This window comes from Trachinotus anak, unplaced genomic scaffold (genome assembly GCF_046630095.1).
Source record: "Trachinotus anak isolate AG129_WGS33_773 ecotype Australia unplaced genomic scaffold, CSIRO_AGI_Tana_v1 ptg000001l, whole genome shotgun sequence".
In the NCBI taxonomy this organism is placed as follows: Eukaryota; Metazoa; Chordata; class Actinopteri; order Carangiformes; family Carangidae; genus Trachinotus; species Trachinotus anak.
This window is the reverse complement of record NW_027273852.1, coordinates 18,337,384-18,350,189: the sequence shown is the minus strand read 5'-3', so window position 1 is coordinate 18,350,189 and position 12,806 is coordinate 18,337,384. Positions and strand designations below refer to the sequence as shown.

General features: G+C 41.3%; 1 protein-coding gene across 2 annotated transcripts in view; it reads left to right on the top strand.

Annotated features, from left to right (window-relative positions):
- Positions 1-5,039, top strand: part of man1a2 (mannosidase, alpha, class 1A, member 2) — a 143,076-nt gene extending 138,037 nt beyond the window's left edge. For both annotated transcript variants that reach the window (XM_071481993.1, XM_071481984.1), the window contains exon 14: positions 155-5,039. In XM_071481993.1, the coding sequence (XP_071338094.1) occupies positions 155-290 (136 nt within the window). In that variant the 3' untranslated portion in view covers positions 291-5,039. The remainder of the gene's footprint in view (positions 1-154) is intronic.
- The last annotated feature ends 7,767 nt before the right edge of the window (positions 5,040-12,806 follow it).

The following is a 12,806-nucleotide window of genomic DNA, read 5'->3' as shown; positions in this document are numbered from 1 at the left end:
GTGATGAACACTTTGTGCTCAACTTTCACAGATCTGTAGAGATTATTTGCAGTTTTCTGTGGCAGTGACGTCACTCACTTTTTTCCTCTTCCCCACCTTCCTTACCTGATCCCTCTCATCCTCACCCCCTCTTCCTCCCTCCCCCACCCCTCAGGTATCTGTACCTGTTGTTCTCCAGCGATGACCTGATGCCATTGGAGAGCTGGGTCTTCAACACAGAGGCTCACCCACTTCCTGTTCTCCACCTGGGCAACATCACCCTGCCCGGCAGCGAGCCGGCTCAGCGGTAGACACAGGCCCTCTTCCTCCACCACAGCACCAGGGGGCGCCACGTGTCTGCCTGCCTGCCTGCCTGCCCAAAAATCAACCCACCCACCAACACTGGACAAACTTACATTCAGCTCTACAGACTCTCAACTGCTTTTGGACTGCAGACATCAAGCCGGAGGAGACGGAGAGAGAGCCTCCAACACAGACCACTGCAGAGTGGAGAGGACTTGAGTGTCGACTCTCCCTCTCTTCCTCTATGTTTTACTCTTTGACTCTCTCTGTCGATCTCTCTGTCTCCTCTGCTTTAATCAGAAGGACGGTGGGTGCGCTGCTCAGCCTCACGTTTGGCTTGAATGAACTCTTTTCACTGAAGGACCGAGCTCCAAAACTGGAGGCTTGATTTAGGTTTTTTGTTTTTATTTCTAGTGTTTTATTTGACCAAACTTTCCTCCCATACAGACTCGAGATGAGGCACTGTGAGTGCATATGGGATTTTGTGAAGGATCATGCAGTCAGTTTGACACTGCACTGATGGAAGTGTCATTTTTCCAGGCAGACAGACTTGAGGACTTTACAGGGTCTGTTAATAAGGTGTGTTTTTTTGTTTTTTTTTTTGTTTGGACGAATCCTAAATGGGGACACAGGGTTGAATCAAAGCCCTCCGCTTCTCCATGACCCAGCCCTCTCCCAGTCCACTCCCTGTTTAGTCATCATCAGATGAACTTTGACCTGGAACTGTTAGCAGCTTGTCACATCATCAATGTCAGAGCGGGTTGTGGCAACAGTCCCCACCTCCTCAAATCCTCCTTTTTCAGAAGAGTGGACCATTATACTTGGAACAGAAACTACACGGGGACAGCAGCAGGCCTCAGCCATCTTCACACCCCTCAGCTCAACTCAACATCTTTCCAGCCCCCCCCCCCACCATTCTGCTGCTACTCGAAGGGATGCTGCTTTTTTATCTCTCTCACTGTCGCATAGTTTCTCCCCCAGCTTATCAACGCCTCTCTCATCTCTCCCGCTCTTTTCCCACCTTTTCATAAATCACTCTGCATCATTGTGAGATGAGGGGGGAACCAACCATGCTTACGTATGACTGTGTGTGTGTGTGTGTGGAGGTTAAAGTAACCCCTGCTGTAAATCATTTGTTTGTGCACTTTGTATGGGAAGACTATGATGAAGAGGAGAATAGAGGTGTAGCACTGAAAGAGCTGAATAAATGACCTTCTTATGTCTCCCTGCTGAGCTCCTATGCCACATTTTCTCTGTTCTACCTGGTTCCACCAGTTGTAGGCTTATTAACTCATCCTGGCATCTGAAATTGCCATCATTTTTTATTTTCTCTACCACTTTTCCCAGAATCTCTCTCTCTTATTTTCAGCCTTCCTCCCTCTCCTCCATTTGAACTCCTACCTCACTTGTCTACCATAAGACTACAACTTTGACAGCCTTTAGGCCTCTGAACAGTCGGACACTTTCATGTCCAAGTTTTGGATAAAAATAAGAATCTCTGTGAATTGGGATTTCTAAAACCATTTCAGATTACAATGTGAAATATTGTTTTCAACTTCAGAAACATCCACCTGTTCAGCTTCCCTCTCCCTTGTTTAGAGAACAGGGAGAGGGAAGCCAGCTAGCGTACAGATTGATTTGACCTTGTTCATCATATTGTTCGACCGCTTAGCGTCTGCATCATATCATCAAACAAGCGTGAACAAACTGGCGTCTGGGGACAAAGTGGTAAACAGAGCAAATCACCAATCATCAACATTTTAGGCTTTTGGTTTGTGCACAACTTGAACTGCACATCCCTGCTCGTGTCGTGTCTGTATAATCCCTTCGCTCTGTAAGCGTTTGAAAGTCAGAATATTGCGGCTCTGAATGGCATCGAGAGCTCGGCCTTGTTGAGAGAAGTCAGCCCCACCGCACCCCACGCTGTCTGCTCCGTTACCAGCACGGTTCTGCCTCCAGTTATCGCTCCTGACACAGCGCTCTCTGTTACATCCAGAACAGCGTGAGGGATTTACTGCTCGGGTTGCTCAGATAATACAGTCTGTCAGAAATATTTTGTTTGAAAACAACCAAAAAAAAGTCAACTGCGAAACAGTTCACCCTGATGACTGAATACTGGACTTTGTTTAAAGGGTTTAGGCTCATCATTTTAATGTGACTTAGTGTGTAAACATTATTCTAGGATTCAGTCACAAGTACAAGGCAAGGTTATGGGAGCACTCATTTGTACTGGCTCAAACTCCAGACATCTTAAATTAAACAAATCAAGCAAAAACCTAAACACATTCATAATGGATTCTTATTTTTCTCATTTTGTTCCCACTTTAGTTCATCAGTCAGACACCCCGAGTGAAGAGAATTGTGTTAAAGATCTGAAGTATCTCAGCCAGCGTTAGACAGACAACAACCATTTTTAGATGCTGCAGTGATCTCGACGTCGCCCAGTGTCACATTGAAATGATGTTTCCAACTGTTACTTCCTCTGTAAGCCGTGAAATATTAACCAGGAGAAAGGAAAATGGCAGCAGAGGGAGGACGTGAGAGCATATATTTGTGGTTTTAAGAACCAGAAACCATCTCAGTGTAGTTTTACATCTCCTCTCTCAGGCTTCTTTCTGGAGCTCTAGTAACAACAGGTCAGTCAGCCAATCAGAAGAGAGGATCTTAGCCTCTCTTCTGATTGGCTGACTGTTTTCTGAGTGACTGAATAAAAATATACTAGATTTCAGATAAAACACTCAGAGGAACCGAATCCTGCAAGGTTGGATGGTGGGTTCAGGTGGGCGGGGCTTGGGGCATGGCTGAGAGCAGTGACTGCTTTGTTGTGACATCACAAAGTTCCAGAAGTCCTGACGGCTGGTTTTAAGGCTCAGTGTCTGAATACAGGCTGTGTGCATTTCTCTGTGGACTGAGGCTTTGATACTTTCACAGTATTAATATAGAACCTAGACCTGCTTTATAATCAATGAAGACATTTATACAATATAGGACCTTTAACAAAAACCAATCATCACACACAGACAGGAAAGGTACAATAAAAACTCTGCGCTCCATTAGCCACATGCTTCTACATTTTCATTTTTTTCTTTATATCAGATTTGTCTAATCCACTATCTGTGCTGGTAGAGGTTCAACCTTGATCTTAAATCATTATATCACTCACTTTACAAAAGTACAGACAGTAGGATTAATGATGGGCTCAATGAACCTGTGCAATGACTGACAGTGTGTTAAAATGCCGTGATATTTTCTCTGAGTGTCAGTGGGCTCATTATCAAGCCTGTGGACTGCCAGTTTGTTTGACATGAATCTCTGACGTTTCCAAACTCTTGAGTATCAACTGATTGGTTTAGGTAAAGAGAGGCGTTAAAGCTGAAGATCAGCAAATGAACCAAACTAGGAAGATTTTTTTTTACTTTTCTTTTTAGCCTTATTTTCAAATGTGATGCCTCCATGCTCTTTCACAATCTTCGCTTCGTGTTTTGTGATATGTCATTATGATATAAATTCCTCTCATTGTTCTTGTTTGCCGAACATTGCCTGTCCTGGGACGTGCAGAACGATTCAGAGTGGGGACAGAGTAATAAAGTTACAGGCCACTAAGACTAGAGAGGACTCTTCAGAGCATCAAAATCTCAGAAAGAAAGGACATAACTCAAATGTCTCAGTGTGGATACGTAATAACAGCGTCCTCATTCCCTCAGCTGCTCCTCTCATTTCTCCAGTGTAACTGATGAAAACACATATTCCTCATCCAAAATGGAATTATCTGACATTTGCCATCTTTGGGTCAATAAAGCCGAACTGTGTGATACAGTGCTGCTCACCGTCAGCTCCTGCTGCTTTCTCAACACACAGACGGACAGTTTTTAGCTGCAGGACATGATCAGCACTGACAGCTGAGATGGAAACACATCATCAGGATTAAATGTGATGTGATAAACCACAGTGTACAGTTACATTGCTCTTTACTATCAGCATGTGACACACAGACCAAACGTGCACAAAATGTTAGTAATAGTGATAAAGATTAATATTTCAACCTCCTTTGAAATAATTTCAACTGCTATCAGAAATATTTAGGACCTGGTTTGACAAAACATTGTCCGTAGCAGCTACAAGAAGCAGGAAATGTCTCAACTTCTACACTTTTGTCATTGCCAATCATTTTTTATCTTGTTAGGTGGGTTTATATGGCTTTGACCAATTATCAGGTTAAAGTTGGGCTCATATCATGTTTAATCAATCAGCTTTTTATACTTTTTTTGATATTAATGATGCAACACAACAACAGTCGTCTGCAGTTATTTGTTTAAAGTGGAGGGGAAATCCCTCGCCACACACTTCAACGGTGTCGACGTGTACACTCACCATATTCCTCTGCCCGGTCCTCCATCAAAACGTTTTATGTCCTCCACTTTTCCCTCCATCATCCATCCAGTATCATCTCCTCTTTCATCTGAACTCTGGTGGCAGTCATCATTAACAGTCCAGTGATGCAGTACAGTTTCGGCTCTCAGCCTCTCCCCCTCCCACAGTCTCTGACATCATAGTGACATCATCACCACCTATGTCTGATAAGGAGGAAGTTCAAGGAGAAACCAGGGCGTCCATCGAGTCGCTGGGAGCGACGTCGCTTTTGAAAATTGAGTGTTCTGTATTTGTATTTTTACTGAACTAAAAAAAATGAAATTAAAGTATCTGTAAATACGTTTAAAACTGAGACACAAATTCAATAAAGATGTTATGAAAAGTGATCAGAAACTGAGAGTATATTCTTTGTTTTTGCTTGTTTTAGCTTCAGCATGTGATGCTTTGTGAAGCTGTGTTGGGTCCAGGTATCATGTCAGCTGGTGGGTCCATCACTTTGGCCCAGACTCAAATATCTCAACAACTATCAGATGGATTGATGGAATGAACCCTGGTGATTGAGGTGATCCCCTCACCTTTCCTCTGGTGCAACAATGATGTTGACTTTTGTGGTTTTTGGTTAAATAACAATATCAACAACTACAAGACGGTTTGCCATGAAATCTGCTACACACATTAATGCCGCTCTTGGCCCTGAATTGTGATGACTCAAGTGATGCTCTGGTATTTCATCCAGCACCATCATTAAGTAAAAATCTTAATTTGTAAATCTTAATTAATATGACAAAATAGAAGGATTGCCCCGATCACCGTTATTTGTGACCAATACTGACCCGATCTATGAGTGTGATCGGCTGATCCACAGCCAATACTGATAACTTTTAGTTTTTGCCATAGCAGCACATTTCAGGACATACACATCTTAAATTGCACAACTGTCATCTTTAAGCCTGACCTTCCTTGCTTTCCTCATGCAGTCTAAACTAATGTCACTCCCTTCATCCTCATCCTTCATCCTTCATTTTGTCTTTCCTGATAACGAGCAAATAGCCCGCTAAGATGGTGACAATAGTAAACATGACCTATTAATCATCAGCATGGTAATACAAGACTTGGTTTATGTAGTGGCTGTACAGTCTGATAGAGCTGCTTGTGGATGTAGACTCCTGTTCCTCCACTGCTTGCTATAATAAGTTCATAATTATATGTATAAAATAATCAAGTCTCACTGAGAAATGAGTAAATGGATGTAAGAAAAAGCAGGTTAAAAACAGGAAGTCAAACAGAATAAAGTTGGTATTGAAAAGCTGAAGTATAAAAACTCATTGAAACCTTGAACTGGAAATGGAAGGTAACACATCCTGTTCAGCCTTTTGTTTTCGCATCTCTCTCTTTTCCCATTTGCCGTTTGACTTTTGGATGTCTTCTTCTTCCTCTTGCAGTATGACTCATGGAGGATCCCCCATGGCCTCATGCTGAGCACCTCAGGACAACGCTGCTGAGATGGGCAGCACTTCATTTAGCTGAGGACAAAATTATCCTTCTATCATTCAGCTATATCAAGAAGAATATAGTTTCACCAAAGTTTAACAGCAAGTCTGTTGTTTTGCCTTAGATTCACAACGACAGCAAGGAAGGATATTCTCTCTGCCTCTGTGTATCATTCAGAGATCCCAAGGCCAAACATTGTAGTGTGTGTGTGTGTGTTAGATTTGACTGAACCTGCTGAGCAGCTTAGTAGTGGTAGCCTGTGCTCTGTTTCTCTCCTCTGAATACAGAGTGATGGAGGTAAATATATTAATCCGTGTTTGATGCCTGCAGATACTCTGAATTTCCTCATTAATGGAGGCAAATATTTGGATTGGTGGGTTGTTCTGTCACGTATTGCTGCAAACCTACATCGTGTGTGTGTGTGTGTGTGTGTGTGTGTGTGTGTTTTTTGTTTGTTTTTTTTGTGGCAGAATGTGCAGTTTCATATTCATGAGAAACATGAGCTTGGATGTGTGTTTTCCTCAACACCAGCTGTGATGTTCCACCCAGGAACCACAAACACCTGATCTCTTTACTACAACCATGGTTCATTTGTTAAAGTTATAGAAGAGCGTTGAAGACACTTGGAGCTTGAGTTTGGAGTTTGTCCAGGTGATTAGTTTCCATCAGTCTTGTTCTTGTACAGAGAATGACATGTTTGACATCCTGTTTGATCTTAACTCGCTTTTTACGACTTCTGTGTAAACAGTAGTGAAACTTGTAGTAAGTACAATATCCAGGTACTTGTACTATACTCGAGTATTTAATTCTTCCTGCTACTTTAAACTTCTACTCCACTACATTTCACAGTGTGCTGTAAGAATACCCCAACCTGTCTTCAGTGACAAGTAACTTGTTTGAGATCTTTTCTAAAATTCTAGTGTAGAAAATTGGCTCATCCTCTTTCGAGCTACGGAAATTCCCTTTGGGATCATTTTTAAAACAAGTTGAAATTAAAGAGGGAAACATTCTCAATGTACCAACATATTTTTTCTCTTGATTTAAGAAAGTTAGGTTTGCAGGACTCAATCATATAATATATAGAACAAAACAGCAGCAAATAAGTCATGGTTCTGCATGATGAGTACTTATGTGTTTCATACTTAAAGTACATTTGCTCATTATACTTTTATTCTTGGCACTTTTACTTCAGTTTTACTTATGCTATTCAGGACTTAAACTTGAAACACAGTATTTTATATAGTGTGGTATTATTTTTACTTAAATAAATGCTCTGCATACTTCTTCCACCACTATACCTAAATGAATCTCCATACAAGATCAGATCAAATGCCAGTAACTGTGATGCATCAACATTTTACTGTCCAGTTTCTTACAGTTTTCTGTTTAGTGTGTCTACTAATTCAGCTGTGAAGTTTGTGGTTGTCCTGCTATACATGACAAGGTTGGTCGTTCAGGCCACAACTTTGATCCAGACTGAAGTATCTGAACAACCACTGCATGGTTCGCTAGATAAGGTACCAAAAGGATAAATTCCAATTTGTTGATTCCCTGAATTTTCATTTAACAACACCATCAGGTCAAATTTGAATTTGTTCAGTTTTATTTATGACAAATACCTGCACTGGCTGTTACCAGCGCTGGAGGCATATTGTTTTTGGGTTTCCATCCATCCATCCATCCATACTCGTAGACACAGTATCTCAGTAATGTCTTGATGGAACATCTTCAAATTTGGTACAAACATTCACTTGGACTCAAGGATGAACTGATTAGACTTTGGTGGTAAAAGCTCAAAGGTCAAGGTCACTGTGGCCTCACAAAACAATATTGTGGCCTTATGAATGCAATATCTGGAGAACTCCTCAAGGGAATCCCTTCAAACTTGGCACAAATGTCCACTTGGACTCATGGCTCGACTTTGGTGGTCAAAGGTCAAAGGTCCAGGTCACATTGACCCCACAAAACGTAGTTTTCTCCCTTTGAATGTAATATCTCTGTAACACCATGAGGGAATTTCACACAAATGGTTAATATGTTATATGATTCTGGATAAACAGGAATGTAATCTGTGAGGTGGTAATTGTAGTTTTGATTTTAATTGTCTTTTTGCCTCAGTTGTGTTAAAGGTGAACAGTGATAACAGTTAAAAGGAAACATGCTCCTTTGGTCAGGTTGAAGTTAAGTCCCAAGTTTTCTTTGTTTGAGTCCAACTCAAGACCCGTCCATACTTCTCACGTTGTTGCTCCCATGCAGCGCTGTCATGTATATGTTTTAGTGTTTTGGGAGATAACTCTTCACTGGATCTATGATTTAACTTGAACTGTTTCCAACCTGCTGCTGGAAAAGATGCAAAACTGTCTGAGTTGATGAATTCCCAAGGTTGAAGTTGGCCGTTGGCAGGTCTGAGTCATCAGTGAAGTCTGAACTGACTTACTTGTCATTTCTGAACTCACAGCACAAATGTGACAAACATCTGTATTTTACGGCAGACTCTTGTCATGTTGCAGTTCTGGTAGAGTAAATTTTATTCTTTCTGACTCCCAGGGCTGATTTGTTGGAGCTCAGATGAAGAGCGGTAAGTGTTTGACTAAGTCTAAATTTGTATGATACCTGACAGCAAATATTTAACTTGTATACCTGCCAGTGTTACACTGTGCTGTGCAGACTCACACTTTCAACTCACACCCATGTTGTTTGAGAGTTTGAGAGAAGTTGAACATGTGGGACAAAGACGTGCGGATGGTCTGACGTCGAGATCGCCTTTGGATTTGTGTTTAGAAATCTTTCCTGGCACATGGAGTATTTTGTGTGTGTGTGTGTGTGTGTGTGTGTGTGTGTGTGTGTGTGTTTGAGATAGTCAGAGGGAAAATGAACAGGTGCTTCCTGTTGCAGGCGTTGCTGTACTGCAGAGCTGTAGGCGCACACACGTGTAATAAGTTATCTGTGCATTTGGTCAATGTACAGGCTAAATATTTACCATTCCGTCAGTGTGTGAGAGTTTCTGTATTTTTGTCTCGGGAATTTGTTTGTGTCAGCAGGTGGAGGAGTCCAGTGGTGGGAGAAACACATTGCAGTCACAGAGTCCTTATCCAAAGGAGAATAAAGCCCATTCATTTGAAAAACACAAATGTTTGACTATTTAAAAAAATAAAGAAAGATTCACATTTAAGAACCAACAGCAACAAAACTCAGTCCACCTTTCATTCATTCCATTCTTTTATTTTTTTAATACTGAGCGGTTTGTTGCTCTTTCAGCTTTAAAATACTCCAAAGTTTTTCTGATGGAAACAAGTCAGGGGACACAGTATTTGGTCAAGTTACAGTTTGAACTTTTAGCTTCTTTACGAACTCCTGTGTGATTTTTGTCAGTGTGTTTGGGATCATTGTGCTGTTGGAAAATTCTTCTCCTGCCAAGTTCTTGAGGCTGGGACTTATCTTTTCATTCAGTGAAGTCACTGTGGTGGTCCTGGCCAGGTCCACACCAAGCATGCCGGACCCCATCTGATCCAGACAAATTCAATATTTCGGTTTCATCTGACCAGAGAATGTGCTGCCAACAGTCACCCGGCAAAGGTTCATCTCAGTTTTGTGCCGTTTTGTAAGCAGTGTTTTTCTTCCTGGAGAGGTTGACTTCATCAAATGCCCTTCACACTGTCTGATCAGTCACTGAGACACCTGTGACCACAGTTCATCCTCCTGCCAAGTCCAAAGCATTTCTGCATCTGTTTTTCACTGCCAGGTTTTGTAATAAGGGAATTCTGCTTATTGTCTTTTACCAACCACGATCACTGAACCCTCCGTTATTGGTAGTATGGATCTTCCTACACCTCCAAACTACTCCAACCAATCTGAGGAGAAGAGAGAAACCAAGTCCTGCGAGGTTAGATGGTGGGTCCAGATGGGTGGGGCTTGGGGTGTGGCTGAGGGTGGTGACATCACAAAGTTGCAGAAGTCCTGACAGCCCTTTTTAAGGCTATAATACAGGCTGTGTGCATTTCTCTGTGGACTGAGCCCTTTAATACTTACACGGTATTAATATAGAACCCAGACCTGCTTTATAATCAAAAAAAGATGTGGACATCTCACTTTATACAATGTGGGACCTTGAATATGTCCCCACTGTAACCAGTCTGTTTAAAGTCACACTCTGTGAACATTACTCCACACCTATAAGATGCTGAAATGCTTTGTTGCAAAAGTAAATCAGGAAACAGACCTGCCGCTTCAGCAGCACTAGACCACAGTAAAGTATTTGTAGGAAATCTGTATCGCAGGTTGTACAGCTTTCAGTTTGACGGGTTTGCACAAACATCACATGAATGAGTCGATGACTTTCAGAGAACGGAGCTTCCTATTCTGTCAAGGGAAACACGTCTGCAGTACTTTGACACAAGGTTTACTTTGTATTACCACAACAAATGCAGTGGCGCTGTGTGACATCTGGCACTGACATCATCACCACAACGATTAGTCATCCAAACATTTTGCCACAGTAGGTGTCACAGAAAAATCACCAGAGCATTTCCATCATTCACAGGAAATTTCTCAGATGACAGTTATTTCCTCTCTAATAATTAGCTTATTTTTATTTATTCCCCAAATGACAAGCACAACATGGCGACTTACATGGAGCATTAATAACACAAGCTGTTTCTGAGTGATTCATGGTTTTATTTTATGTTTGTCATCAGGCCCTTGTCCGTCCCCCCTCGCATGTCAGTTCAACACATGTTCACTTTGTTAACACGGCAGGGTTAATTCTCAAACATTTTATCCCGTTCAACAGCTGCTCTGTGTATAAAATTGCTCATACTCTTGTTTTATTTGGCCTTGCAGCAATTAACAGTAAATGGTCTCAGTGTGTTCAAGTTAAGAGGAAAGAGAAGGAGAAGTGAGGGAGACTGAGGTGAGTTATAATCCAACCGTTTACCTGAGGAAAGAGGGCAGCAAAGAAACGATCAGCAGCTCTGAACATGAAGTGCGGAGGATGTGGTGATGAGTCAGGGGCACCACCCAATGTGATTTTTGGGGTTTTATTTAGCTGTGGTCTTTCTGCTATGCACCATCCGGCCTAAATGAAAATAGATCGTTTCTCATCACCTTTTCAGATCGACCCAGGAGTATTTCTTTATGCCTACGCACCAGCAACAGCCAGGACTGGAGGCTTTATGTTTACAGGTTGTCTGTCTGTTCATCCGTCCTGAACACAATATCTCAACCTGAAAGGAACTTCTTCAAATTTGGCACGAACATTCCCTCAGACTCAATGATGAACTGTTTAGAATTTGGTGGTCAAAGGCCAAAGGTCACTCTGACCTCACAAAACATTTTTTGGCCATAATTCACAAATTCATAGACCAATTATGACACATTTTAACTAAAATGTCTATGAGGATAAAACATTTAATATTTTAAATCCAAATGTTCAAAGGTCAACTTCACTGTGACATAATAATGTTCTGCAAAAACACCTCTGGCTGTTATACAATGCTGTAACTCAGGAAGGGAAGATTGTGACCTTCAACTTGGCTGGTTGGCAGAGGCATATGACCGTGAGGGGGTAATTCTACTTCTTATCATGATATTGTTCCAGAACAAGACAAAAGAAGTGAGAAGTCTCACATCTTGTCTCTTGGCTGCTGTAGACAGCAACGTTAGATCTTAAATGTTTCTGTATGTGATGGTGGCTGTCAGGAGATGTTGTACTTTTGTGTGACGGTGGGTTGTGCTGCAGGAGGGTTAAACAGCCTGTCAGTACCGTTAACTATAGTTGCGGTGAAGTTAATCACTCATGATGGACAAGTGAATATTTCAGCTAAAACTCATATTAACTGTAATTAATCATTTTTTCTTCAGCTAATGCATCAGTTTTATGTTGCCTATCTGGGTCCAGGTCACATTAACTGAATTATATTAGTAATTACTGCTATATACAGATGGAAAGTAGATAACTGAAAAAGTGGGATATACATCAAATCAGTAAATCAATATATTACACATAAATCAATATGATGAAAAGTTATTAAAATGCATTTTATGTAGTATTCAAAGATCTAGACAAGTCTTAAATCTAATAAGGTGAACCCTGAAGATGATCTTCAGCATTGATAGCTCCTGAAAAACAAGTAAGTTGTCCTTAAGTTAAAAATATTTTGTCAAACTACTGTTTCCAAGGACAATATTGAACTCCAATTCCTCAGCTGACAGTACTCTTGGTAGTGTTTGAATAAAATGTCCAGTGCTGTTGTTTTTCTGCTGTGGACTTTTTCCCTGATTCAGAAGCGCTGCGTATCAGTGAGGCCATGACCTGATGTCGGAGCACCGACTGTTGCAGTGTGGTTTTCAACCACGGTTGACCTGTTAGTAATATTACGTATCTTACAGTACCTTGTGTTGAGATTAATGTTCCCTGAGAGGTTTTCCTGCTATGTGGCAGACTTTTATTTTCAACATTTTGTTCAGATTTTAAATGTGTGAAATGGCTCCTTCACTCTGGTTGTATGTAGTATGAAGGTTATATGTATGCAGCAGCTTTCACTGTTAATCCTAACTATCTATCCTCGTCTGTTTATTCCAAACAGGAAGTGCAAAACATGTAACTTTTTTGCAACATCTTTTTCAACCCAGCGAATATTTAAAAGTGCAAACTTTCATGAAGC